The sequence below is a fragment of the Myotis myotis genome, unplaced genomic scaffold (assembly GCF_014108235.1).
Source record: "Myotis myotis isolate mMyoMyo1 unplaced genomic scaffold, mMyoMyo1.p scaffold_m19_p_3, whole genome shotgun sequence".
Classification (NCBI taxonomy): domain Eukaryota; kingdom Metazoa; phylum Chordata; class Mammalia; order Chiroptera; family Vespertilionidae; genus Myotis; species Myotis myotis.
Window position 1 is genome coordinate 192902644 of NW_023416335.1, and position 24153 is coordinate 192926796.

At 53.1% G+C, this 24153-nt stretch overlaps 1 protein-coding gene and 1 long non-coding RNA gene across 19 annotated transcripts; one reads left to right on the forward strand and one right to left on the reverse strand.

The window, feature by feature from the left end:
* Nucleotides 1-105: 105 nt before the first annotated feature.
* On the reverse strand, nt 106-18362 carry PLEKHG6 (pleckstrin homology and RhoGEF domain containing G6). 18 transcript variants are annotated; one of them, XM_036297498.1, is made up of 19 exons: nt 18185-18361; nt 17744-17880; nt 16845-17050; nt 15444-15599; nt 14740-14904; nt 13294-13389; nt 12970-13020; nt 12525-12674; nt 11519-11629; nt 11216-11365; nt 10863-11000; nt 10435-10554; nt 9839-9971; nt 9605-9720; nt 3891-4036; nt 2812-2818; nt 1867-2012; nt 530-1216; nt 106-347 (listed from the first exon to the last, which is right to left on the reverse strand). In XM_036297498.1, exons 3-19 carry the CDS (start codon nt 16980-16982, stop codon nt 338-340), a joined length of 2520 nt encoding a protein of 839 aa, XP_036153391.1. In that variant the 5' UTR covers nt 16983-17050; nt 17744-17880; nt 18185-18361; the 3' UTR covers nt 106-337. The 18 variants fall into 18 exon arrangements, 13 of the variants coding, with proteins under 13 accessions (XP_036153391.1, XP_036153390.1, XP_036153392.1 ...); XM_036297497.1 differs by lacking the exon at nt 17744-17880; XM_036297499.1 differs by lacking the exons at nt 17744-17880; nt 18185-18361 and adding an exon at nt 18032-18051.
* LOC118649938 lies at nt 2177-6786 on the forward strand. Its single transcript, XR_004965806.1, has 2 exons — nt 2177-3332; nt 6438-6786. It is a non-coding gene; the product is annotated as an uncharacterized LOC118649938 (long non-coding RNA).
* Nucleotides 18363-24153: the final 5791 nt, after the last annotated feature.

Here is a 24153-nt window from a genome sequence, read left to right on the forward strand (position 1 = left end):
ACTCGGGCCAGGTACCCCGCCACCATCATGCCCGCTGCCAGAGGAGCAGCCTGTGAGCACTGCTACCCCCTCCGCTTCTTCCCCCACGCAGCGCTGACGGGGCAGTCATTTTTATGCACAACTTTATGTGGGGCTCCGGTGTCTATGGTACACAATGTACAGCGCTCGATGCCCAGAGTTCTTAGAGCAGGGAGCCCGGGGTATCCCGGGCCAGGCTTCCTCATGGGGAGTGTGGACCTTGAGGTGCAGTCCTGGGGGGCGGGGTGGTGGTGACCAGCACTCTTGGGAGAGAGATGTCCTCGGGAAGCAATGCCAAACCAAAGGTCCTGCGTGTTCCTCACACCTCTCTGAAAAGACAGGGGATGAAGAGTGAGGCTCAGGGCCCGGCCCTGCCATGGCCCCTGCTCTGGCTCTGCCCTTTTCTACCGACCCCTCCCTACCGACCTCCTACCCTGACATACTGGCCCACTCCGTCCTGGCCTTCCTTCCCCTCTGCTCCCTCCCAGGCCACCTTCCCTTCAGCACTTACGATGTGGACACGGGGGTGTCCAGCCGTATGATGTGGGGCCCACGCATCCTCTGCAATTGGACCCGAGTCAGCTTCCGAGGCCCGCTGTCCCCAGGCTCCGGGCTGCCCTCGATCCTTTGGCTGGCCAGCTCCTCCCGGATCTCTCTGAGCATGTCCTCAGCACTGAGGGGGCCCGGGGAGGGTCTCCGGAAGAGGGGCCCCTCTTCTTCCTCGTCCTCTGAGGACGCCCAGGGGCTTTCCCCAGCAGAGTCAGTGTGGGTCGAGGAGTGTGGGAGCTGCCCCCGAAGCTGGGCCCTATGCAAGGTCTCCACTACCACGTTCCCTCCCACCGAGGTCCCATCTTCTTCCTCAGACCAGGCGGGCCGCTCTCCCCTGGGAAGGCTGCTTCCTCTTCGGATAACTTCCCCTGGCAGTTCAGGGGTGCTTCGGCGCTGGGGAGCTTGGGGGTCAGGAGGCTGGGGGCGCAAAGTAACATCCCGGAGGTCCAGGGCGGAGAGGGTGAAGCCGGGGTGCCGCCGAAGGGCCCATGGGCGCAGCCGGCTCAGTGGGGAGTGGGAATCCTTGGGGGAGACTGGGATCAGAGTGCTGTAGCCAGAGTCTGAGGTGTCATCTGGTACCAAGGGGATGTCTTCATCCGTGTCGTCCGTCACCACCAGGTGGGGGATGATGGTGCAGAACTCAGAATTCCTACGAATGAATGAATGGTCAGAGTCAGATGCTCAGGGGTCAAGTCCAAATCCAGGAAGCATCCCTTGATCACTCCATTCAGAAGTGGTCCCTCCTCCCAATTTAATTTGGTCTCGCCTTTACACTGTTCTATCATCTCTGGTTGGACTGTAAGCTCACAACACTTGGTCCAGGTCCTTGTGTCAAGTAAGTGCTCAGGTATGTTCTGTGGGGTTCCTGACATCCGAGGTTACCCCCCTGATGGCTCTTTTTTCTCCAACCATGCTGCTGAACAGCTGCTTTTAAGGATGAACCTCTCACACTCTGGGAATCTGGACTAAGTTGGTCCCTGCTGCTCTTTCTGCAAATCCCTACCGGCCTTCACTCTCCATCCCCAGCCTGGGGAGCCTGCTCCTCTCAGGGAGTTCACGCTTCTTGTGTTTATTTCTTTCAGTCTGCGCCAACCCTAGGCTGGCTAACCTCCTAGGCTGCCCCAGGAGGCCCTGCACATGGCTGATGCCAACCTGTTCTCCAACCTGTAGCCTGGGTTCCCCAGTCTATTCCTAACTGCCCCAAGCGCTGTCATATCATTTTGCAGCCTTTCCCCGTCTCTCCCTCTTTACCTGCAGCCTCCTTCTTGTGGGAGAGCTGGTGGTCCCTGTGGGTCTTACCTCCCCTCCACGCTGCTCTGAGAGCCCTCTGGGGAAGGCGTGGAGGGCCTGGTGCTCAGAGACTCCTGGTCCTGGTCCCTGTAGAGGGCCAGGAGTTCCCTCTTCTGTTGGACATATTCCTGTGCCTTTAGCTTTTGCAGGGCGACCTGGGATGGGAATACTTCCATTAAGATCCTTGATTATTGTTGGTTAGAGTGCCATCCTGATATGCCAAGGTTGCGGGTTTGATCCCCCATCAGGGCACACACAAGAATCAACCAATGAGTATATAAATTAGTGGAACAACAAACCGATGTCTCTCCTCTCTCTCTTTCTAGTAAAATTTTTAAAAAAGATTTAAAAATCTAAAAAAAAAAAAAAGATCCTAGATTATTGAGCATTTGCTGTATGCCAGGCACTGGGCTAAGTGCTTTACATACATTATCTCCTTTAGTCTTCACAACAACCAGATGAGACAGATGCTATTTTTTTTACTTCTACTTTGCTACTGAGAAATGGAGACTAAGGTTAATGACTGCCAAGATCATGCAGTAAGGAAGTGGGACAGAGCCAGGATTTGAACTCCTGGACAGAAAGCCCTCTTTCCTCCATATACAGTTCTTCCTGCTTCTCATGCCCCTTGACAAGCCCTCTATCTGGTCTGCCTCCTCCCTCAGGATGCCCTCCCTGATTGGTGGTGATGGTGGGGCATAAGTCCTGCATCCTCAGGTTATTCTTCCTCCTGCCACCAGGATGGGTAGGGGCAGGCTTTGTCCTGCACTGAGGACTCTGCTGTCCTTCAGAGATGAAAACAAGGCTGTCTCAAGAGGTTTGGAGAGAGGATACATTATGTTTTCTGTCTTCCTGCCTCAATGTTTTCATAGGGGCATCATCAGGATAAAATAGTGACATCTGAGAAGTGGTTCACAGAGCACCTCCACATGCACACAGTCATTTGAGACACACCATCACCCTGCAGAGTGGAAAAGCACGGATATTAGCCCATTTTACAGATGAGTAAACAAGACTTTGAGAGATGAGGGACTTGCTCAAGGTTGCACAGTAGAGAGAAACAGCACTGGGACTGGGCTTTTCCCTGAGTCTTCGGGCAGTAATCAAGGGCAGCAGAAAGGGTTCAGAGTTGTGAAAGGATAACATCTGCTGGGGGAGGAGGAGGGAAGGCCGCGGAACCCAGGAGAGGCTGAAGGAGGAGGTGTGGTGAAAGGGACTGGTGGCTTGCTGGGGGCAGCGCTGATGTCAGTACTCACTGGATGGCCCATAGTTGTTAAAATACTCAAGTACTTCCATGCTGGTAAGCCAAGGGCTGCTGTCTGAGCCTTCTGCCTCCTTTCCCTAGGGCTACCCTGCTCCCCCAAATCCAGCAACTGCAGGGGACAGTTAGCATCCTGCTCAGCAGAGGACCTCTAAGACCCACCACCTTCCCAATGCTCCACTCTGATTGGTTGGTGCCCATGCCATTCTGGATGGTAAGCATTTGAATATCTCCCCACTTCAGGTATATGAACCCGCAACTATTGGGTGCCTAGACCTCCCTAAAGCTTCTCAGGAACACAGTGGTTCGGGAGATCAGAACAAGAGACATATTGGAGAATGGTGGACAGGAATAGGAAAATGACATCAGCGACATGAGCTTCTATTTCCAATTCTCCTTGCCCTGGCTGTCCAGTCAGTCTCCAGAGGGAGAAAGCATTGTGAGGATTCTTAGCGGTCTCATAAGACTTGGTTGGTTGGCCAGAGCAAGGGATGATGGTGCCTGGGAGCAGGAACCCAGCACACCAGGCCAGGGCCTGGGACTTCTCCCTGTCCCCTCTCCGTGCTGAGTGTGGGAGGGGCCATTCTGGGGCCTGGGAGTGGCTGGGACAGCCGGCTCATCCTGCTTAGATGCCAAGCCCTTTTACCCTACAAGACCAAAGTTCAGTGTTGTGTTTGGGACGTTCAGGATAGGGACAGTGTGTGGAAGAAAATAACTGGAAATGGGGGTGGGGTGTCTGTAAGGAACATCCAATACCAGCATCTCCACTAACCTTGCTCCTGGCCCTGCCCCAGGAAGAAGCAGGGAGGCAGGGACCTCAGACACCAGGGGCTGGGGCTGTTTGAAGGGCCCCCGGCCACCCCAAAGCCTCTCCAGTAACCCAGAGGTTTTCTCAGCAGGGATAACAGGAAAGACATGCTGGGGGCAGGGTGGGAAAGGAAGAGGAAATTGGTGCTTGAGCCAGACTGTGACACCCCAGCAGCCGGGAACAGGAGGGGAGGGCCCCCTCAGCACACACTCTTCCCTTGCCCTGGCGGGGACCTGACGCCTTGAGAGGAAATGCCTCTTGTCCCGCTGCCCCTGGGGCGGCTCCCAGATCCACCCGCTCTCCTTCCAGAGGCCCCCAGATGTTGAGGTCCCCCACCCGCCTCATGATGACAACAAGCATGTATGGAGCGCCCATTTCGGGCTGGGCTTCGGGCCAAACAGTTTACAAACATAATTCTCTCGTCTGTCCTGCGTGGCAGTTCCCATTGTCACGGCAGTTCCCCAGAGACACGTAATGACTCCTGTGAGAACACAGACAACCCGAGCTAGGCTCCGCCCTGCCTCTCATTTCTTGGCCTTCATCTCTTTCTGTTCCTGTCACTGGTGTCTTTTCCTCTTCTCATCCCCTAAATATGGGCATTTCCCAAGATTCAGTCTGCCTTCCTCTGAGAAGCTCCTTTTCTCTAAAAGCTTAAGCCACTGTGGGCAGACTCGCCAGGAATAAATCTCCATCTGCATTTCTGTGAGGGGAGAAAAAAAATCTGACCCCTGGGGGTTGCTGTAGATCCTCTACTGCCCTCTGCAGTTTACAGTGACTGATGGCGATAGAGGAGGGGGGAGGGACGGGGGGGGCGAGGGGGGGGTTGTTCTCTGAAAATCTGGTGTGAGATAACAGCAGGACAAATTAATTTCAAAGCTTCCGTTCTTTGTTTTGCAAAGGGTGGCCGGAGTTTTAGGCATCAGAAGTGACCTCCTTTCCTCTGTTAGTCAGTAGTGAGACTAGGGGGCTCAATTATTTTGCATAATAAAATGTCAGCACGTCTTTGTGGTCCCTTGGGGGTTCTAAAAGGAGAAGGGGTGGGGGTACTGTCCTGGGACTAGGAACCAAAGGAAAAGGAGAAGGTCCTGCTGGCGGGGCTGGTACAGAAGGGAGGCTGCCTGCAGGTCAGGGCCCCACCTGCGGTCCTGACAGGCTGGGCTTGTCTCCAGTTTTGTCCTCAGCTCCACTCCTATCCAGCCTTCAGTACAACTCGACTGGCCACTGGAGTGGTGCCGGTTGTCGGCCAGTCCAGCCATGTGGACACTGTGTTTGTGCTGGGGAGAGTGGGATAGAGAGAAGGACCCTGTCACATAGAGAGAGGGAAGTATGAGGGGGCCTGAAGCAGGGCAGCCGGAGACCAGTCAACACTAAAACCACCCCCACCCCACACCCAACCCTGTCCCCTACCTCTGCCTTCCTGGGGACTGTCACCATCCTGTTTTAGGTATTTAAGGAAGTGGCAGCCCACAGGGCTGGAGGACACAATATCTTGAGGTTCCTCCTTTCACCCTTAATTCATTCTTCTTTTTTTTAAATGGCAAAAAACCCGTATTTATTTTTTACTCCCCCAATTCAGAATTTTTAATGTGGTATTTAAACAGAGCCCAAGCTCTGGTTTTTCTTTCCTCAAATAATCTGTCCATATTATGATACGATATCATAAATAAGATTGCGGAAAGAATGCTTAAAATTATTTAAAGAACAGACTCTTCACATATTCTCAGAAGTTTCAGAAGCCCTAACTGCCTGATATGCTAATGACAAATCATTGTTATCTATTCATTACAGCAAGCTCTATGAGGAACACTAATTTGACTTAAACACCTTAAACATAATGAAGTTGCATTCTTTAGAAATAATCTACAATAAGATTTCTTTCCTTGTTCAAAACGTCTCTTCTGTTTTTAAAATTGAGGTATAATTGACATATAACATTATATTAATTTCAGGTGTACAAGGTTATGATTTAATATATATATATATATATATAAATACATATTTATATATAAACTAGAGGCCCAATGCACAAAATTTGTGCACTCGGGGGGTCCCCTTCAGCCTGGATTGCGAGAGGGCACAGGCCAGGTCCAGGGACCCCACTGGTGCAGGATTGGGGTCAGGGAGGGATGCGGGAGGTGGGCCAGCCGGAGAGGGACTGTGGGAGGGCTCCAGGGCAAATCCAGCCCACCTCGCTCAGTCCCGATCGGCTGGACCCCAGCAGCAAGCTAACCTACCGGTCAGAGCGTCTACCCCCTGGTGGTCAGTGCATGACATAGCGAGCGGTTGAGTGGCCTTAGCTTATCATTAGCATATTATGCTTTGATTGGTTGAATGGCCAACCAGTTCGCATATGAGGCTTTTATTATATAGGATAAATAATGAAATGATCACCACACTAAGTCTAGTTAACATCCATCACCATACATTGTTAGAAAAAAATTTCTTCTTGTGGTTAAGATTTACTCTTTTAGCAACTTTCATAGTTCACCCTCATTTCTCACCTGAACTCAGGTCTGTGTTTCCATGTTTCGACAAGCCTCCAAGATGCCTCCCCTTGGCTGTCTCCCACTGACGCATTTCCAAAGTGCTTCTGTTTAAAACTGAATATTGCTACCCTAGGAAACAACTCCCAGGAAACAACAACTTAACAAACAGGCTTCTCTTTCTAAGGATTCATTTCTGTCAGGGGCACCATAGCCAAAGCAGTCTTTCATACGGGAACCTTGGGGAGCAACCATCCTTGGTCTCTGTGGAAGGGTTTCAGAGCTGTGATCATGCATTTGCTTAATCAGAATGACCTTGGAATCTTCTCTGTGAAGCAAGGACTGTTATCTTATCTAATAAAAGACAAACATGCAAATTGACTGTACCTCTGCTACACTCATAAGCCACACCTATAAGCCATGTCCACCAGACAGAGAGACTATATGCAAATTAACACAACTAAGATGGCGGCTGGCAGCCACGGAGCTGGAGCAAGCAGGAGGCTTGGTTGCCCTGGTGATGGAGGAAGCCAAACTTCCTGCCTGTCCTGGCCGGCTCTGCTCAAGGCAACAAAGTTTCAATTATAGAAGATAAATAAATCCCAGATACCTGTTTCCAGCTAGCCTCTACTGGGAGCTTTGGTGGCTGGGGGCTGTGGCCAGCCTGCAAACATCCCTCAGCCCCTCACCCAGGATGGCCAGGCACCCCAGCAGGGACCCCCACCCTGAAGGGGCTGTGGCCAGCCTGCAAACAGCTATCAGCCTCTCACCCAGGTTTGCCAGGCACCCCAGCAGGACCCCTACCCTGATCTGGGACACCCTTCAGGGCAAACCAGCCGGCCCCCACCCATGCACCAGGCCTCTATCCTATATAATAAAAGGGTAATATGCAAATTGACCCTAACAGCAGAATGACTGGGAATGACTAGTCACTATGACACACACTGATCACCAGGGGGCAGATGCTCAATGCAGGTGCTTCCCCCTGGCGGTCAGTGCGCTCCCACAGTGGGAGTTTTGCTCAGCCACAAGCCAGGCTGCCGGCTGCCAGTACAGCGCTGGTGGCAGGAGCCTCTCCCGCCTCCTCAGCAGTGCTACGAATGTCCGACTGCAGCTTAGGCCTGCTCCCCGCTGGCAAGTGGACATCCCCTGAGGGCTCCCAGGCTGCCAGAAGGATGTCTGACTGCCAGCTTAGGCCCAATCCCCCAGGGAGTGGGCCTAAGCCAGCAGGTGGTCATCCCCCGAGGGGTCCCAGACTGTGAGAGGGCACAGGCCAGGCTGAGGGACACCCCCTCTCCCCCCGAGTGCACAAAAAGTAAATAATAACAGTATATCCATTTGCAGGCGAAGGAATGGAAGCTCACCCAAGATGACCCAGCTAGTGAGAGGTAGAACTGGTGTTTGAGCCTAGATATTCATTCATTCAGTGTAGGCTTTTAACCAGTCTCCCTAAGTCTCACCTGTTTCTTCTTCTTTAGCTCCTTTCTTCCTCTCTTCCCCTACCCCCCCTTTTTTGGCAACGTGTCCCAAAGACCATGGCATTAAATAAACCTCAGTATTTTACACCCAAACCAGCAAAATAAATCTCCTGCCACCAATCTTCCCCTCCCCCAGCCCACCTGTCACGGTCACCTTACAATTCAAGACAAAGACAAAACACATTGATTTCACCATGGCATTCCTGGCTCAAGAATCTATGGTGGTTCTCTCTCATCAACCCAATTCAGTTCCAGTCTCGCCCAGTCCACTCTCTTCTGTAGCTCTTGGGGTCCTGTAGAGCCTGGCCTCTCAATCACCAGCTCACATAAACCCTTTTGCTCCAGACTCAGACACACAAGGTCACTGCCCCCAACGAATCCCACCAAGTGCTCCCTTGATTCTTCTGCTCATGATCTTCCCTGTCCTTTAAGTCCAGCTCCACTCCTCACACTACTTTGGTCATTCTTCTCCTGCAGTGGGTTGAACGGTAGCCCAGGAAGATTTGTCTAGGTCCTGGGAATGTGACCTTATTCGTAAAGAGGGTGCGAAGATCCTAAGTTAAGGGCCATCCTGGATGTAGGGTGGGCTCTAAATGTAATGGCTGGTGTCTTCATGAGAGACAGAAGAGGGAAATTTGGACAGAGGCAGAGAATAGAGAAGCCAAGGAACAGCTGGAAGCTGGGAGAAGCAAGGAAGGGTTGTCCCCTAGAACCTTGGAGAGAAAGTGTGGCCCCTTGGTTTCCAACTTCTGGCCTCCAGAACTGGGAAAGAACATGTTTCTGCTACTGTAAGTCACTCCGTTTGTGGTGCCAGTACAGTTCCATGTGGCTCTGCCTTCTGAACTCCTCTAGCTCTAATCACCTACATCTGCCCACGTCACTTTCAGCACCTTCACTGGTTCCCTGTCATCGGAAGGACAAAGTTCAAGTTCCTTACGTGACATGGGAGATGGGCAAGCTGGCGGGGCCTGCCTCCCAGCCTCTCTGCCGCTGTGCCTGCCTGTGCTTTATGTCCTGGTGATATGAACTCCCAGGCTGGTGCGTCTCTCAACACACCACACAGCTGTTTCATATCTCCGACCTTTGCACATTCCGTGTCTCCATTTGAAATACCTTTCCTTCCCACCCTGTTTCCCTGAAACACTCCTAGATATTCCTAGATATTCCCCCAAACGGAGCTCAGATAAGGGCTCCTCAGTGAAGGCTTCTCAGCGCACCCTCCCCCTTGTCTGTCCCCTTCCTAACCAACCCTCCAGGCAGAACGAATTATTCCCTTTTGGGCTGAGTTCCATTACATATGCATGTTTCTGTAGTCGTACACTAACTTGTCTAGCTAGGCTGCCATGCACATTCCTTGAGGGCAGGAACATTGTTTTACTCCTTTCTGATTGCCTAGCGCTGAGCTGGTGCCTGCAGCCGGTAAGGACCCCATTAATGTCTGTTGACAAGACTGAAGTTCAGAAGTAAATTGTTTCAAGGCGTAGAAACTTCTAGGGGATGCCGTCTTGGACTCTCCCAGGGACTGGCAGAGCAGGTGGCTCAAGGGGCTCTTCTCTTCTCTTATGATGGTCAGGGATAGTCAAGGCTGTGTCTCCCTCCTGAGGACAGTCTGAGCCTGCATCAACTCCAGCCTCTCTCTCTTCCTCCTCCCCTCTGTGCTCCAGGTTCTGAGCTCCAGGGCCCCCAGCCACCCCTTCCACACCTGGCTCTCACATACCTGGGCCTGCTGGGTCTTCTCCAGCCACTGGGCACGGTCTGCAGCGCTGGGACAGTGCACGATGAGGGCACTGGAGACGCACTGGAAGTCAGTGAGGTGGATCGCCAGAAAGCTGTCTGAGTGGGGGAAAAGGTTTGCTTCAAGGACTGGATTGTTTTGGAAGCCCATCCTGACACCTCTTTCCCTCTTCCAAGAGGAAAGGGGAGGGAAAAAGTCCTCACAGGGGAGACATACTAGGGTCCCGGAGTGGTCGACACACAAGCTTCTCCAGCATGAAGGGGGGGCGGATAACCTTGGCTTTGTCCGCCCTGCGTTGAGGCTTGGTCACCAGGAGCACGTCAGAGAAGAGGAACAGGTACACGTCCAGCTGGGGGCGTGTGTAGGAGAAAGAGGCCAGATCAGCTGGAGCAGGGGGAAGGGCGGGGCAGGGACTGGACTCATGCATGAGTGTGCACACGTGGGGTCTCATGCATGGGTATGCACATGTGGGTGTGCACATACATAGGGACAAGTGCACATTGTGGAATGCTAGGGCTGGAGGGGGTGTCAGCTTGGTCCCTTCTCTCACTTTACAGGCAGGGAAAGTGGCTGACTCAGGGTTGTACAAACAATCAGAGCTGTAGCCAAAACCATGTCTTCTTCCCCATACACACATAGAAGTGACCTACTCACACACATAGACACACACACAGAGACAGACAGACAGACACACACACACACACCCCTCTCTCCCATTTTCATCTTATATGACTCTTATCCCTACCTCCCATCATCTCTCCCTCTCTTCAGTCCATCTCACATCATCTCTGCTCCTACCCATGCTCCCTCACCTTCCCTTCTCGCCCCTCCTTCACTCTCGCAGGTCCCTCCAGCAGCAGCTGCCTGGTGTGCTCAGGAGCAACCCCCAGCATGGGGGACATCAAGTCCAGGTTGGAGAAAGGACGCAGGTTCTGAGGGACACAGAGGAGAGGGTTAGGGGACTGGATAGGACTCCTGTGTACCTCCTGGCCAAGGTGGTTCTTTGTTCTGTCACCAGCACTGGCTCTTTCCATCTGTCCTCCATCCTCCACTTGGAGGGAGAGGAAGCATTTCAGGGCCTTTCTTCTATTCTTTTGAACTCTGCCCCTGGGACCCTCACCACCAGGAAGGAATGATGGGCACACCCCTCTGTGGCACCTCCACCCCTTCCCCTCCAGGCTTCCGCTGCATCCACTTTCCTGGGGACCTTGCTTTCTCTGAGCCCCCTTCCCTCTCTCACCTTCTCCATCTCCTCACTGGACGGCTCCAGCACCTCATAGGGCCCAATGCGCTGGGCTGCCGCCACCAAATTCTCCTGATCTTCGCCCTGGCGGACCTGCTTATTGATGTGTTGCAGGAACGACTCCACAGCTGTGATCTAGGTGAAGGTGGGGTGTGGCAGGAGGAGCAGCTCAGCTCCACACCCTGTACATCCCACCCAACCAACGGCAACCACAGCCTCCTTACAGGCTGGCCAGTCAGTGCCACACTGTCACATTCATTCAAGAAAAGAGACCCTCAAGAGTTCCTGGAGGGCAACTCCCGCACACCACCCTCCAACTCCCAGGGTACTGGCCCTGCCAGGCCACCTACCATGTCGTTCAAGGCCTGGCGGGCTTGTGCCTCAGGGGTCCTCTTGAGCACGGCCTGTAGCAGCAGTGGGTACTTGGTGATGCGCTGGTGGGGCTTGATGAGTAAGTCACCCAGCATCTGCCTCCCCGAGCGCTTGTGCTTCTCACACCACTGCCAGGGAAGGTGGGCAGGGGGTCAGCAGCCTGCCCCACCCTAATTGATGGACTCAGCCTTGGGCCCAGCTGGAAATCGGGGGTGGGGGGTAGAGGGGAATCCAGTTGTCTAGGGTCCACCCATCTCCCTTCCTGCCACCCCCTCTCCCACCTGCACGAAGGTACGGAAGAGAGGGTTATTGTCTTGCTGCTCCCGGGCGTAAGCCATGGTCTGCTTCACTCTCAGGCAGTACTGGACATAGGGCTGGAACCGCTGGCTGATCTAGAGGGATGGGGGGTGGGAGGTGAGCAGGCAGGGAAAGAAGGTCATGAGATACAGGCTTTGGCTGCAGAGCATGGGGATCAGGGTGTACAGGGTAGGGTGGGGGTGGAGACAGCCTCTCATAGACCCTTAGTCCAGCTCCTGCCAATCCCTACCTCCCATGACTGCCAGCCCTTCTCTCTAGATTCCAAGGAGGAGTTGAGGACCTGAGAGGCTGACCTACTGCTGCTCTCTGAGCTTCTGTCCACAGCCCCTGCCTACCCTGCTGCTCTGAATTCACTCCTGCCATCAATAATTCAGCCGAAACGTTTTCAGGACATGCAGATCCCATTTCACCCGACAGGGGGGTGGTGATCTGAGGCTGCCCCAGAAGCCCTGTCCTGTGGAAGGGTGCCACCTATGGCTCCCAGGAGATTGTCTCCCCAACTCACTACCCCTTTCCAGCTCTGCAAGGCCCACATCTTCCTGGTTGGAGAAAACTTGGAAAGTCTGATCCTGGGCCTCTCTTTCTTTCTCTTGTCATACTTCATGCTCCAGGTACCCTGGTGGCCTTTTACACCCCTCACCCAGGCCCCATTCTTGCTTCCAGCTGTTTGTCAGATCTCTGTCTAAGAAGTAAGATGTTACAGTTGATAAGAGCTTAGGTGGAACTCTTTCCTCAGACAGCTGCAATTTCACGTCATATGTAAGGGTCTCCAGAAGCCCAAAGAACCTCTGGGACAGAGGTCATACTTGTCAAGTGAAGGGCAGGGGGTGAAGTGATATTTGGGGGTAGGGGCTGTGCCCTGGGACGCCCTCAAGTGATGGAAGGATTCTAGTTGTGTAGACATGCCCTGCAGACAGGACCCCTGGGTTCCCCCAGTCCCACTTCATCAAACCCTTCTCCATGCCTCACCGCCAGGAAACCGTCCTGCAGGCTGACAGGGTCCAGAGGCTGGCCAGAGGCTCGAGTCTTCCCCAGGGTAGGCCCCAGCACCTCTTCCCAAAAGCTCCGGTGGGCTCGAATCAGGCTGGGGACATTTCCGAACAGGGTCTCAGCTGACACCTGGAGGAGGGAGCAGAATTTAGCAGCATGACTTGGCAGGTCACCGCAGGCAACTTTGGCCATGGACAAGCAAGAACTGCTAAGCTTGGATGGTGAGGAGTGGGATGGGACCAGTGGCTTACTGGGGTCTAGACCAAGAAGGGGAGTAGGAAGGGCAGGTGTCCTAGAAAATGGGACAGTGGAAATTCAGACTGGGCAGCCTAGAGGGCTCTCTGTGACCCCTCCAACCCTACCTCCCGCTTCTCGGGCTCAGAGGTTGGAATGTACCAGACTCCCCTCCTGAACTCCCACTTACTTCTATCAGCAGCCCTACTCGCTGCAAGTTCAGCAAACCAGCGGCTAGGAGCTAGATGAAGGGAGAGATGAGGGTTTCAGCACCCAGCCTCTTCCTCTCAGGACCCCAGCCTAGCCCTTTAATGCATCCCCACCCCCAACTTCAGTACTGCCAACTTCTCTCCCAAGATCCTGGGAAGGTCTCAAATCAGGGGGATCTTTTGGTATCCTGCCCCTCCTTCCCCCAGCAACCCTGCTCCTCTGGTCTGGGAGGGTCAGAGAAAATGTAAGGGAGATGGGTATATGGCTGAGGATGGGGCCAGCGCTGGGACCGAGGGAGGCTCACATCGGTCATGATCTTGAGCATTCGAATGTAGGTCAGTTCTGTGGTCAGTAGCTCCCAGAGTGCTTCCTGTTGGTGGCAAAGCTCCCGGCTCATCTCCTGGGATGGGAGTGGGGCTGGTTCAGTTGGGGAACAGTGAAAAGAACAGAACAACAGCTACCATTTGTTATGCTACTGGATCTACTTCATAGATGACTTTTGTTGTTGTTGTTGTTAATCCTCATCTGAGTATATTTTTCCCCACTGGTTTTTAGAGGGTGGAAGGGAAGGAAGGAGGGAGGGGGAGAGAGCTAGAAACACCAATGTGAGAGATATTGGTTGCCTCTTGCACACAGCTTGACTGGAGCTAGGAATTGAAGCTGCAACCCAGGTACATGCCCTTGACTGGGAATTGAACCCAAGACCCTTCAGTGCATGGGTCTATGCTCTAACCACTGATTCCATCAGTTAGGGCTTATAGATGACTTTTTAATCTTTAAACCAAACCTCCAAAGTATAGGTGTCATCCCCATTTTACAGGTGAGATGACTGAGGCTCAGTGAGGTTTGCTGTCATGACCAAGGTCTCACTAGTAAGTGACAGAGTTTGGATTTGAACCTAGAGCAGTGATTCCCAACCTTTTTTTGGCCATGCCCCACCTAACCATCTCTAAAATCCTGATTACCACCCCCTCATGACATATAATTCTTTTATTCAAAAAGTGAATTTCTATTCACGTGGAGGAAGCCTAAAAGGCCATTAACTTGGTCTAAACAGGCTTACAAAGGCCATGGTATCCATGAAAGAGAAAAATAAAAGAACGAAAGGACAGTTGAAGTACAGAGGAAGAAATCACCAAGAAATAGTTAAAAAATAATAATAATATGAAGTGATATGAAAAAATAGCAAATAAAGTTTCAAAACATATACTAGTAATAGAGAACTGAAATGCATAAATATGTCACTATATATTTATTTTTTATAAAATATATTTTTATTGATTTCAGAGAGGAAGGGAGAGGGAGAGAGATAGAAACATCAATGATGAGAGAGAACCATTGATTGGCTGCCTCCTGCACGCCCCACACTGGGGAACAAGCCCACAGCCCGGGCATGTGCTCTGACTAGGAATCGAACCATGACCTCCTGGTTCATAGGTTGATGCTCAACCACTGAGCAATGTTGGCTGAGCTCACTATATATTTATATACTGTAGATGAGGCCCCTAGAACCATAAGAAATGCAAAAAATTCACTGTTAATAACTCATTCTCAAATTGCCCCCCTTAAAAATCAAATTGTCCCCCTGTGGGGCATGTGCCCCATGTTGGAAACCACTGACCTAGAGTAAGATCTCTCCAAACACTTTCCCCACATGACCCGAGGCCTTTCCCTTGGGAAGAGACAGAGGTGAGATGTGTGTGCTTGTGTCTGTAACCCCATGGGGACAGACACTATGTTACAGGCTCACCTTGTGCCCAGGCACCAGCTCCTTCCAGGACTTCTCAATGGTCAGGTCGCTGTCGCTGCCCTTTCCTATCTCCCAGTGCCGCCGGTCCTCAGGAGGCAGGCGGGGCATCCCAAACATGCTGAACGTATACAGCCTCATCTCCAGCTCATGGGCCTTGGTGACTTCCTGGTGGAATTGAGAAAGGGATTAGTTGTGGCCACAGCCCAGGCATGCAGCCCAACAGCCCAGGGAGGGCTGTGTGTGTGTGTGTGTGTGTGTGTGTGTGTGTGTGTGTGTGTGTATGGAAGCCTAGGGGACAGGGATCGACCCCTGCTGGGATTACAGGGGCAAGGGTGCCCTGGAACATGGATGGAGAGGCACTTTGGTCTGCAGAAAGGTCCCAGGATAGAGGGGTCTGACCTGGGCTCCCTGACCAGAAAGGTGCTTTCCAGGGGTCTCTTGAGACATAACCCTTTAGCGGGACCTTCAGGGGGAGACCAGAACAGGACTTAGGAAACCAGAGGTCTCAGGCAGCATTTTGATATTTGCCCATAATGTGGACATTTTTATGAGGAAGCATAGCTTAGGGACGTATCCCTGGGAAGGACTCCAGACAGGACCAGTGGCTTATTGGAGGGGCTGCCTGAGCTCGCGGCTCTAATATCTCTGGAGGACATCACAGCTCAGGTTGTGAGCATGGCAATGGGAAGAGAGGGACCCCTCACCTTGAGTTTGGGGGAGTGAGGTGGGCCAGCCCCAAAAGGGCTTCCAAGCCTTTTCTCAGGCTCTGGTTCTCGAAACTTCATGGGAGACAGGATTCGGGTCTGGCCAGAGCTCTTGGCAAAGGGGACATAGTCCTGGAGGCGTAGGCGACCGGGATCCTGGGGGAAGAGCAAGGAAAGGTCAGGGGGTGTCTCCCTTCCCCCAGAAGTCCTAGGGAGGGGCTGGGGGCCAGGTCCTTACCCGTCCAAGCTGAACTGACTCACTTCTCCCCTCAAACCAGTTTGGTGTGAGCCGCTCCTGCCCTGAGTCACAGTGGCTGCTGCCAGGGAGGCCAAGTGGGTTGGGCAGGGACATGCCAAGCTAGCTCCTCGAGTGAGCCCAGGGCAGAAGCAGGGCCTCCTGCAGAGCAGCACACAGGTGCGCACACGCCTGGGCTCTGGTGTGTGTCCTCCCCGTGTCTGCCCACTCACGTGTGCGCTCCCGGCACCTTAGGCTTGCATGCACAATGCATGGTGCACACTACATCTGGGTCCCTCACAGCTTCCCTGGTTTGGGAACAGCCTCCCTGACACGTGGGGATGAGGGCACACACATGTGTGGCTCCTCCCCAGGGGCATGCAGCCTGCGTCCCATCCAGCGGGGGCAGCTGCCCTTCCATGTGAGAGGCTGAGGCTGTGGCCACAAGTCTCCTCCTGGACAGGCCTGGTCACATTCCTTGATCGGCCTGTGGTTGGATTTACTCCACAGACTTCCTATTCTGCCTTTCCGCCCGCAGCCTGGGAGAACCCCCAGCTGTCCTCCCTATCTCCCAGGGACACATCTTCCTCCAGTAAGGCTGGGGATACCCCCAACGGGAAGCAGAACTGCTCTCAAGGTGGAGGGAACCGTGGAGGCTGAGGGAAAGACCGCTGGCCGCCACACCCCTTTCCTTGGTCAGCACTGGAGGCAGGCCAGGAGGGTGGGGCCAGGGTGGAGCTAGGGGGCCCCCACACCCCTCCTCACTTTCAGAGTAGGGGCACTCTGAACCTTTGCTCTTCCTCCAGCCCTGACTCAGAGCCCACAGGCTCCTCCCAGGAGAAGTGGGAGTCTGGGAGGTGCCATCCCCAGGGCTTGGCAAAGTTCCCCAGCTTCCTGACTCGGACCTGTCTAACAGCACCTCCTCTGAGGGCCTGGCACCCCTGGCTCTCTGCCTCGAGTGCCCCATCTGTCTGGGATGGGTGCAGAGTCCTGGGAGCCTGGCCCAGCACTGTCTTCCTCAACCTCTCCCAACCCAGGAGAGAAGGTAGGGTGAGGGATAGGAATAGAGCAGCCCACGAACCGGTAAAAGGCAGAGAGACCTGAAAGCCTGGGCACCCTCCCATCTGCCCCACCCAGGTCACCTTTGGGGCATGGCCTGGACTCACCAGCACGAGGCCTCTTCGGGCATAGAGATTGCTGCCAGTACTCTGGGCCGAAGCCCGATGCTGGCCCCCATAAGTCTCAATGCGGGACTCCACAAGTCCTCGGAGGGGACGCTCATCTGGAGGACCAAAAGGTTGCATCCCTTCTCTCCTAGGTCACCTCCAAAGGTTCATAGTTCCAAGGTCCAGGAGAAAGGGGTCCCCTGAGTCTGCAAAGAGAAAATGAATGGAAGGGCCAGCCTCAATCAGAGGGTGGCACTAGACCTGAGACCAAGGTGATGGAGGTGGGGAGTGAGGAGGATGGAGGGTCAAGGGCTTGGTCACTTGTTGGGAGAGCCTGGCTGCCTCATCTCTGACTTGGTGGGGGTGGGGAATGCCCCCACCTGCTGGTTAGAAAGCCCCTGGAACTATACTTCCTCCATTTGTGTGCACGTTTGGCGTATAAACTCCCACACTGGCCTCAGACGAGGCTGTAGTTCTGAGAGGAGTTGGATAGACAAGTCCCCAGTTTCCCGGATGCCCCCAGGTGGGGGGATTCCCCTTGCACCCAGTTACAGCTTCCCTTTCCCCATACGCAGCCGGCATGGAGGTCACATGAGAGAGGACAGGAGACTGCCTGGACCTGTCATCTGTTTTTATACAACCTGCCAGCTAAGAATGCTTTTTACATGTTTAAATAGTTGACAAAGAAATTAAAAATACGATTTCATTACAGAGAGAACGTATATAAAATTCACATTTCAGTGCCCATAATGGAAGTTTTATTGGGACACAGCCACATTTACTCGTTTACTGATGGTCCCTGACTGCTTTCCAGCTAGTTTCGATAGAGATCGTATAGACTTCGAAATCTAAAATATTTACCACCTGGCCCTTTACTGACAAGTTTGCCCACCCCTTACCTGGACGCTCCTGGCTACAGACACGGTGTGAGGGAGGAGCGGCTATGGAGCCCTTGGCCTTGGAGGTGAGCAGAGCAGAAGCAAGGTCTCTCTGGTCTCAGGGTACATTGGGTCTTCCCCAGTTTCTGTGGACACGTCTATGGAGCAGGGGGCCAGGTGTGGGGCTCCATCCCTTCCCCCTCTACCTGGGTAGAGGACCCACCCTCTGAGTAGGCAGGGCTTGAATAGAAGAGGCCTCTTAAGCAGCTGCTGGCCCCTCTCCGGTGGGCCTGGGCCCCCTCTCCTTACCTTTTCCCTGATTTATGAGCCGGGAAGAAAAGCTGTCACTGTCTCCCAGGCCCCTCCCTCCGAGGGCTCTGTCTCCCTCCGGCTGTCTTCCCACTCGGCTTCCCTGCGTCTCTCGCCCCGCGCCCCCGGCCCGCCCCGCCCCCATTCGCTCACCTGTGCTTGCAGGTGTCCCGGCGCCAGCGGGTCGCGCTGCCGGCCCCCGCCCGCGGGGCTCCCGCTAGCGGACGGCTCCCCCAGCGATGCCAGCCCCGCTGCCGGGCCTGGGTCTGGGACCAAGCGGCCCGCAGGACCCGGGCAGCGCAGCGCAGGGCCGGGCGGAGGGAAGGTGGCAGGACAGGGGCGGGGACGCGGGCAGGCACCGCCCTCTCACCGTGGGCGCCGGACCGACGGCGCGGTGGGGACGCCCACGCGGCCTGGGGAACCGAGGAGCCCCTGCCCGGGACGCAGCCCCCACCCTCCCGGGAAGAAGAGCTCGCTTCGCGGCGTCCCCATTTCCCTCTTTCCTTTGCACCTGAGCTCACCACCCACCCGGCCGGAGCGGAAGGGCTGCAGCCGCGCGCCACCGTCAGGCGCTCGCTCCCCTCTCGGCCGGACCCCGGAGGCTCCCGAGTGCTGAGGCTTAAGTGCGGGGCTGAGCGCGCTGAGAAGGCGGCCACCTCGCTTTCTGGGTGCAGTGAATGACCGGCTATTCCGCCCCCCCCCCCCCCCCGCCTCGTCTTCCTTTTTCAACCAGGCAGGGGAGCGGGGCAGCCAGGAGAAGGGATGTAGGGGCTCAGGGATGCTGGGGCCCTCATGGGGCTCTTTGGCGTGGAGTCCAAAGTATGACCCTTATCTCTCACTGCCCTGGCCATCTGTGGAAGGCTGGACTTTGTCTTTGCTCCAAGGACCGCACCTGGGGCCAGGTCCCTGACCCAACATTTCTCCCATCACCTGAGGCTGGGGAGGGAGGACAGGAGCCACCGGCGGGGGTACCTTCATGCTTCATGGCAAACAGGCACCCTCCAGGTTTCACACCTACAGCAGCTGCTCAAACAGACCTGCTCCCGGAAGGGCAATGCTGGACATGCCATGGAAGGACCGCACTGTCACATCCATAAATCATGACGCGTTGTCTGACAGAAGGGTGGATACTGGGAATCAGAAGTGTCCATGGAGGTGTGATCATTATAATCTTACAGTCATGAAGCCAAAGACCCTGTAATGGGGCAGGGGCAGGTCTGAGTGCCCCCACCTGGCCCCCCACCCCCACATCCTGGGTCTTCCTCCTGCAGCCCGGCTATGCAGGGACTGATACGACTTCTTGCATTTGTAGAGCATCCTGAAATTTACAAAACACATTCACAAGCATAATGTCAGGTTACTAGATCTTTCTCCACTCTGCTCTCCTGTCTGGCAAATTAAACACCTATATGATCTGCAGTGTTCTCGTCCTCACTCTGAGGACTCTATTTTGTTTGGGAGAGAAATCTTTATCATTCTTTGTATTTTTTTTTAAAGTGTCAAACAGCTTTATTTAAGCAACATGCATAATTTAAAGTTGTAATACAAAAATTAAACATACAAAAAAGTGTAAATAATAGTATAATGAGCCCCACATTCAACAACTATCAATTTTTTAAACTTTATTTTCATTGTTGACACTATTACAGATGTCCCATTCCGCCCCCAACACACACACACACACTTTGCCTCCCTCCACCCAGCCCCTAACCCCCTGCCCCCTTGCCATCCCCATATCCATTCATTGGTTTCTAGTTTTGTCTGCCCTCCTCATATTTGCCCTTCGATACTCTCTTTTTCTTAGCTTGCTGTTACGTGATTGCTCTGTTGGTTCAGAAGAGTTCTTTGTGCCTCTACCCCCTGCATGCTACTTCCTGCTTCCTGCCTCCCAGTGGGTTGGAGGGTTTTAGAGCAGGAATTGGAGTGGAGAGAAGACCTTTTCTCTTCCCATTCACTGTGTGTGTGTGTGTGTGTGTGTGTGTCTATTATCACTACCCTGCTTTTAAAATATATATATTTTTATTGATTTCAGAGAGGAAGGGAGAGCTAGAGATAGAAACATCAATGATGAGGGAGAATCATTGATCAGCTGCCTCCTGCATACCCCACACTGGGGATAGAGCCCACAACCGAGGCATATGCCCTTACGCCCCAACTGGGAATTGGACTGTGTCGACCTCCTGATTCATAGGTCGACGCTCAATCACAGAGCGTTGTTCAAACACAGAGATATCAATTGATCCAGTGATGACAAGAGTAGTCATGAGGGAAAGAGAGCTAATAATAAACCTGGAGATGGCGATTACTGGCAGCATTAAATGACACCCCAGGAATAGCTGGTGCCAAGGGTCCCTAGCTCCTCCTTCTACTGCCTCCCAGAAAGAGGTGGGAGGAGGAGTAAGAGAGAAATTGAAATTCAGAGAACACCAGAGATAAGTCTGGGCTCACAGCACTCTGGGGTGAGATATCTAGACTAGCCTGATGGACATGGGGAAAACTAACCCTTTCACTTCCTGCAAGACTGGAATCCAATCTCCATCTACTGCCTGCCCCAGGGCCTGTCTTCAGCCTCTCTGGAAGGAGAGGTTCCCAGGAAAGCTGGAGTCTTAAAGCTGGAGGTGTGGCAGGTCACTACGTGGGCTGGGAGGTGGGATCCCTGTGTTCTAATTGGTCTATTCTGGCCTTCTTGTCAGGTTGTTGTTCTCACGACTTCCATTTTCCCTAGCCCTTCTGTGTTGTGGAGAGAAGACACATGAATGAAGCCTGAAGAATTGGGAGGTTGGAGGATTGGCCCCTATTAAGTGGCACTGGGGAGCACCTGGCCTTTGGCCCAGAGAGGGGACCTGGGCACTTGTCTTTCTTTCTGGCTGGCCCCAGTCTTTCCTCACATCTTTAGCTTGAGTCGTATCCCTTCTCCATGCCTCAGTTTCTCTCCCAGTGCAGATACCCCTCGTTGGGCCCCAGCTCAACCTCACAGCTGGTGAGGTGTCTGTCCAAGATCAGAGCACTGGGGGTCAGAAACTTCCACCTGATACAGCAGGAGGGTAACTCTCTGGGGCTGGCATGGGGGAGGCCCAAATTTCTTCTCCCTTCTTCACAGGCAGGGAGGTCAAGGAGACTCACTGGAGCCCTGAGCTCTGCCCAGTCCCCACCTCTCAGGGCAGAGCGGAGCCATCTGGGTTAATAAGCATCTGGGCAGGTGCTAAAGGAGGCAGATGATCGGAAGGGTGTCCTCCTTGGCCCAGAGTGGGGGAGAGGGGAAGCTGAGGGCTCAATCTGGGAGGCACCAGGTCATGTGAGGCAGATAAAACCAGGAGGCTGGGCCACTGGGCACAGCTGCCAGTGACTTAGACCAGCACTGATGCCCTCTTCCTTTCCTTTTTAATTCTTCCCTTCAGCCCTTCCTCCTACACTTATTGACAGTGTGCAAGGTATGAGGGATAGTCCTATTCTTGAAATAAGAGACAGTTACTGACTTCCAAGAGATTACAGACTAATATGGGGAGACAGACAGACTAATGGTGAACAGAACATTGACATGCAAGTCATACATAGAAAGAATGCACCAAGAGCTGTGGGAGCACTTTGGGAGGGACTAGTAACTACATAAGGGAGTCAGGAAGGCTTCATAGAAGAGGTGAACTTTGTGCTGGGATTTTAAAGATGAGTAGGAATTTGCTGGGCAAAGTAGAAAGGAAGGGAATTTCTGGAGGAGGGAACAGCATGAGCAAAGACACAGATATAGAGGAACATGGTCAAAAAGAAAGGGGGAAAGAGCAGGCTTTCTCTAAGGCAGCGGTTCTCAACCTGTGGGTTGAAACCCCCGTGGCGTCGAACGACCCTTTCACAGGGGTCGCCTAAGACCATCCTGCATATCAAGATATTTACATTACGATTCATAACAGTAGCAACATTACAGTTATGAAGTAGCAACGAAAATAATTTTATGGTTGGGTCACAACATGAGGAACTGTATTTAAAGGGCCAGAAGGTTGAGAACCACTGCTCTAAGGCCTCCTGAGAGTCGGCCTGATGGATGCCTGGGGACATCCCATCCTCCAGCACCTGATCTCTGAGTGGTGATTTAGAAGGACATACCCTTTCCCTAGCATTCAGGACCCCCACAATGTGACCCCAGTATGCTGCCTGCCTTTCACCTGCCACTCCCCTACTCCACCCCTGGACATGTCCCTACTCTCTGAATCTGTCCGGCTTCCCTGATTCCAAGCCTGTGCTCAATCACTTTCCCTCAGCTGGCATCATGCCCTCAGCCCCTTGTCTTCCCATTTCCACACTCTCCTCCTTCAAGTCCTTCCCATGGACTGCCTCACTTCAGGAATCTTTTCCTGAGGATCCCCCAACCAGAGTGATCGCTTTTCGTCTTGTTTTCAACTGCCTTGGCCACTGTGTTTCTTTAAAAGGCACCACTCCTACTCTGCCCAGTACTGTTGCATAGATGTCCATGTTCCTTACTACACTCCAAGCTCCTTGAGGTCAGGGAGCAGCTACTAGTGGGTGCTGGGCACCTCAGCCTGAGGGTGACTAAAAGTATATGACATGAGGAAGTTTAAGGCTCAGGGTCAGTGTTTGTGGAGTTGAGCTGCATTGACTTGATAGAATCAGATAGAATCGACATTTAGGTAGACTTACTCTGTCATCTCTCTATTCCTACCTTTGCTTTTAAAATACCTGACATTCTTCCGTAACTTCAGTTCCACATTCCTGGTTCATTACTGTAGCTTCAACATTTCTTTGGTCCTCCTTCTAAAGGTTTCTGACCCTATAGAACAACCACACTATGTAAGTTTTACCTTGCTCGAATGCCAATTCTGATGGATTAGTAGTGGTTTCTCTAGAATATTATGTTAAGAAAAGATTCTGTGGATTATTGGAGGGGGAGCTCAGAAGAAAGAGTGCTAACTTGGTTTAGCAATGCCTGCCTTGTGTGTGTGGGGGGGTGGGGGGGGGAGGGTGGTCCCTCTGCCTTAATGTAGAGGTTAGTTTATCAGGTACTTTTCTTGCCTTAAGTCAAGATTGGGGCACTGTGAGGTCACAGGGCCTTAGACTCTGGCGGAAGCTGGCGGGGGGCGGGGGGGGGGGGGGGGGGACAGAAAGAAGAGTGAATAAAACAGGAGGTGAGGGCTCCAAAGGTAGATTTACCTTCTTGGAATTTCTTGGGGCCGAGCTTGGAGTCAGGTGCCTGAATGTCCAGGTCTGTGCTCTGACCAAGCCCCTTCCTGCTCTTGACATGATCAGTCCCCAAGGAGGCTGTGACATCTTAGTCAGGCCAATAGGGCCTGGCAGGTTCCTTAGCAGGTGAGGCTGAGGTGATGACACTGAGTCCCCCACCTGTGAGGATGTTCCCCACTTCTGTCTCCTCCTATGCAGCTCAGGCCTTCAAGAATGACAAGCACATAATAAAAGCAAATGATCTTTAGAGATGGTTTATTTCATGGCAGTCTACCTTTGCCCATTGCACCTGGGAGCTATAGTCTCCCCCAGTGGCAACCCCTGGAAATGCAATGAAATTTCATTTGGTTTCTGGAACCACAAGTTGACAGGCCTCCAGTCCTGGCCTTTCCCAATTGAATAGGATCCATACGGCCTTGCAGTCCAACATTCCTCCCCATGCAGAAATGCTGGTTGGTGTCCTTGGCAGATGACCCCTGCCTCTGCCTGACAACTTCCAGCAATGCTGCTCTCAGAGTGTGTCTTTCTTCAGGAGACTCTGATCAGTGACAGTGTGGTCTCTTCCTCCAGGCCCCCTTAGCTCCAAGCAATCATTTGATTTCCTCTCTCAGGTCTTTGCTGACATTGGGTCTCTACCTCCGCAGCCTGGGGTGAGCAAAAGTACATGTAATGAAGAAGATGAAGGCTCTGGGTCAGTTTTCAAAGTTAGAACAGCCCCACTCCTTACAATAGTCAACTGCTACAAGCTCCAGGGACACAGCCCTTGCTGTGGCACATGCATTGTGGCTGACTGTCTCAGCCCACCTCATTATGACACATCGTGCCCAGCCCAGGAAGATGGGCAGATATTTTACTCTTAGAGTAGATGCTGACACAACAATCCTAAATCATTATTTCTAATATAATTTGACAACCCTGATTTTCAGGAAGTT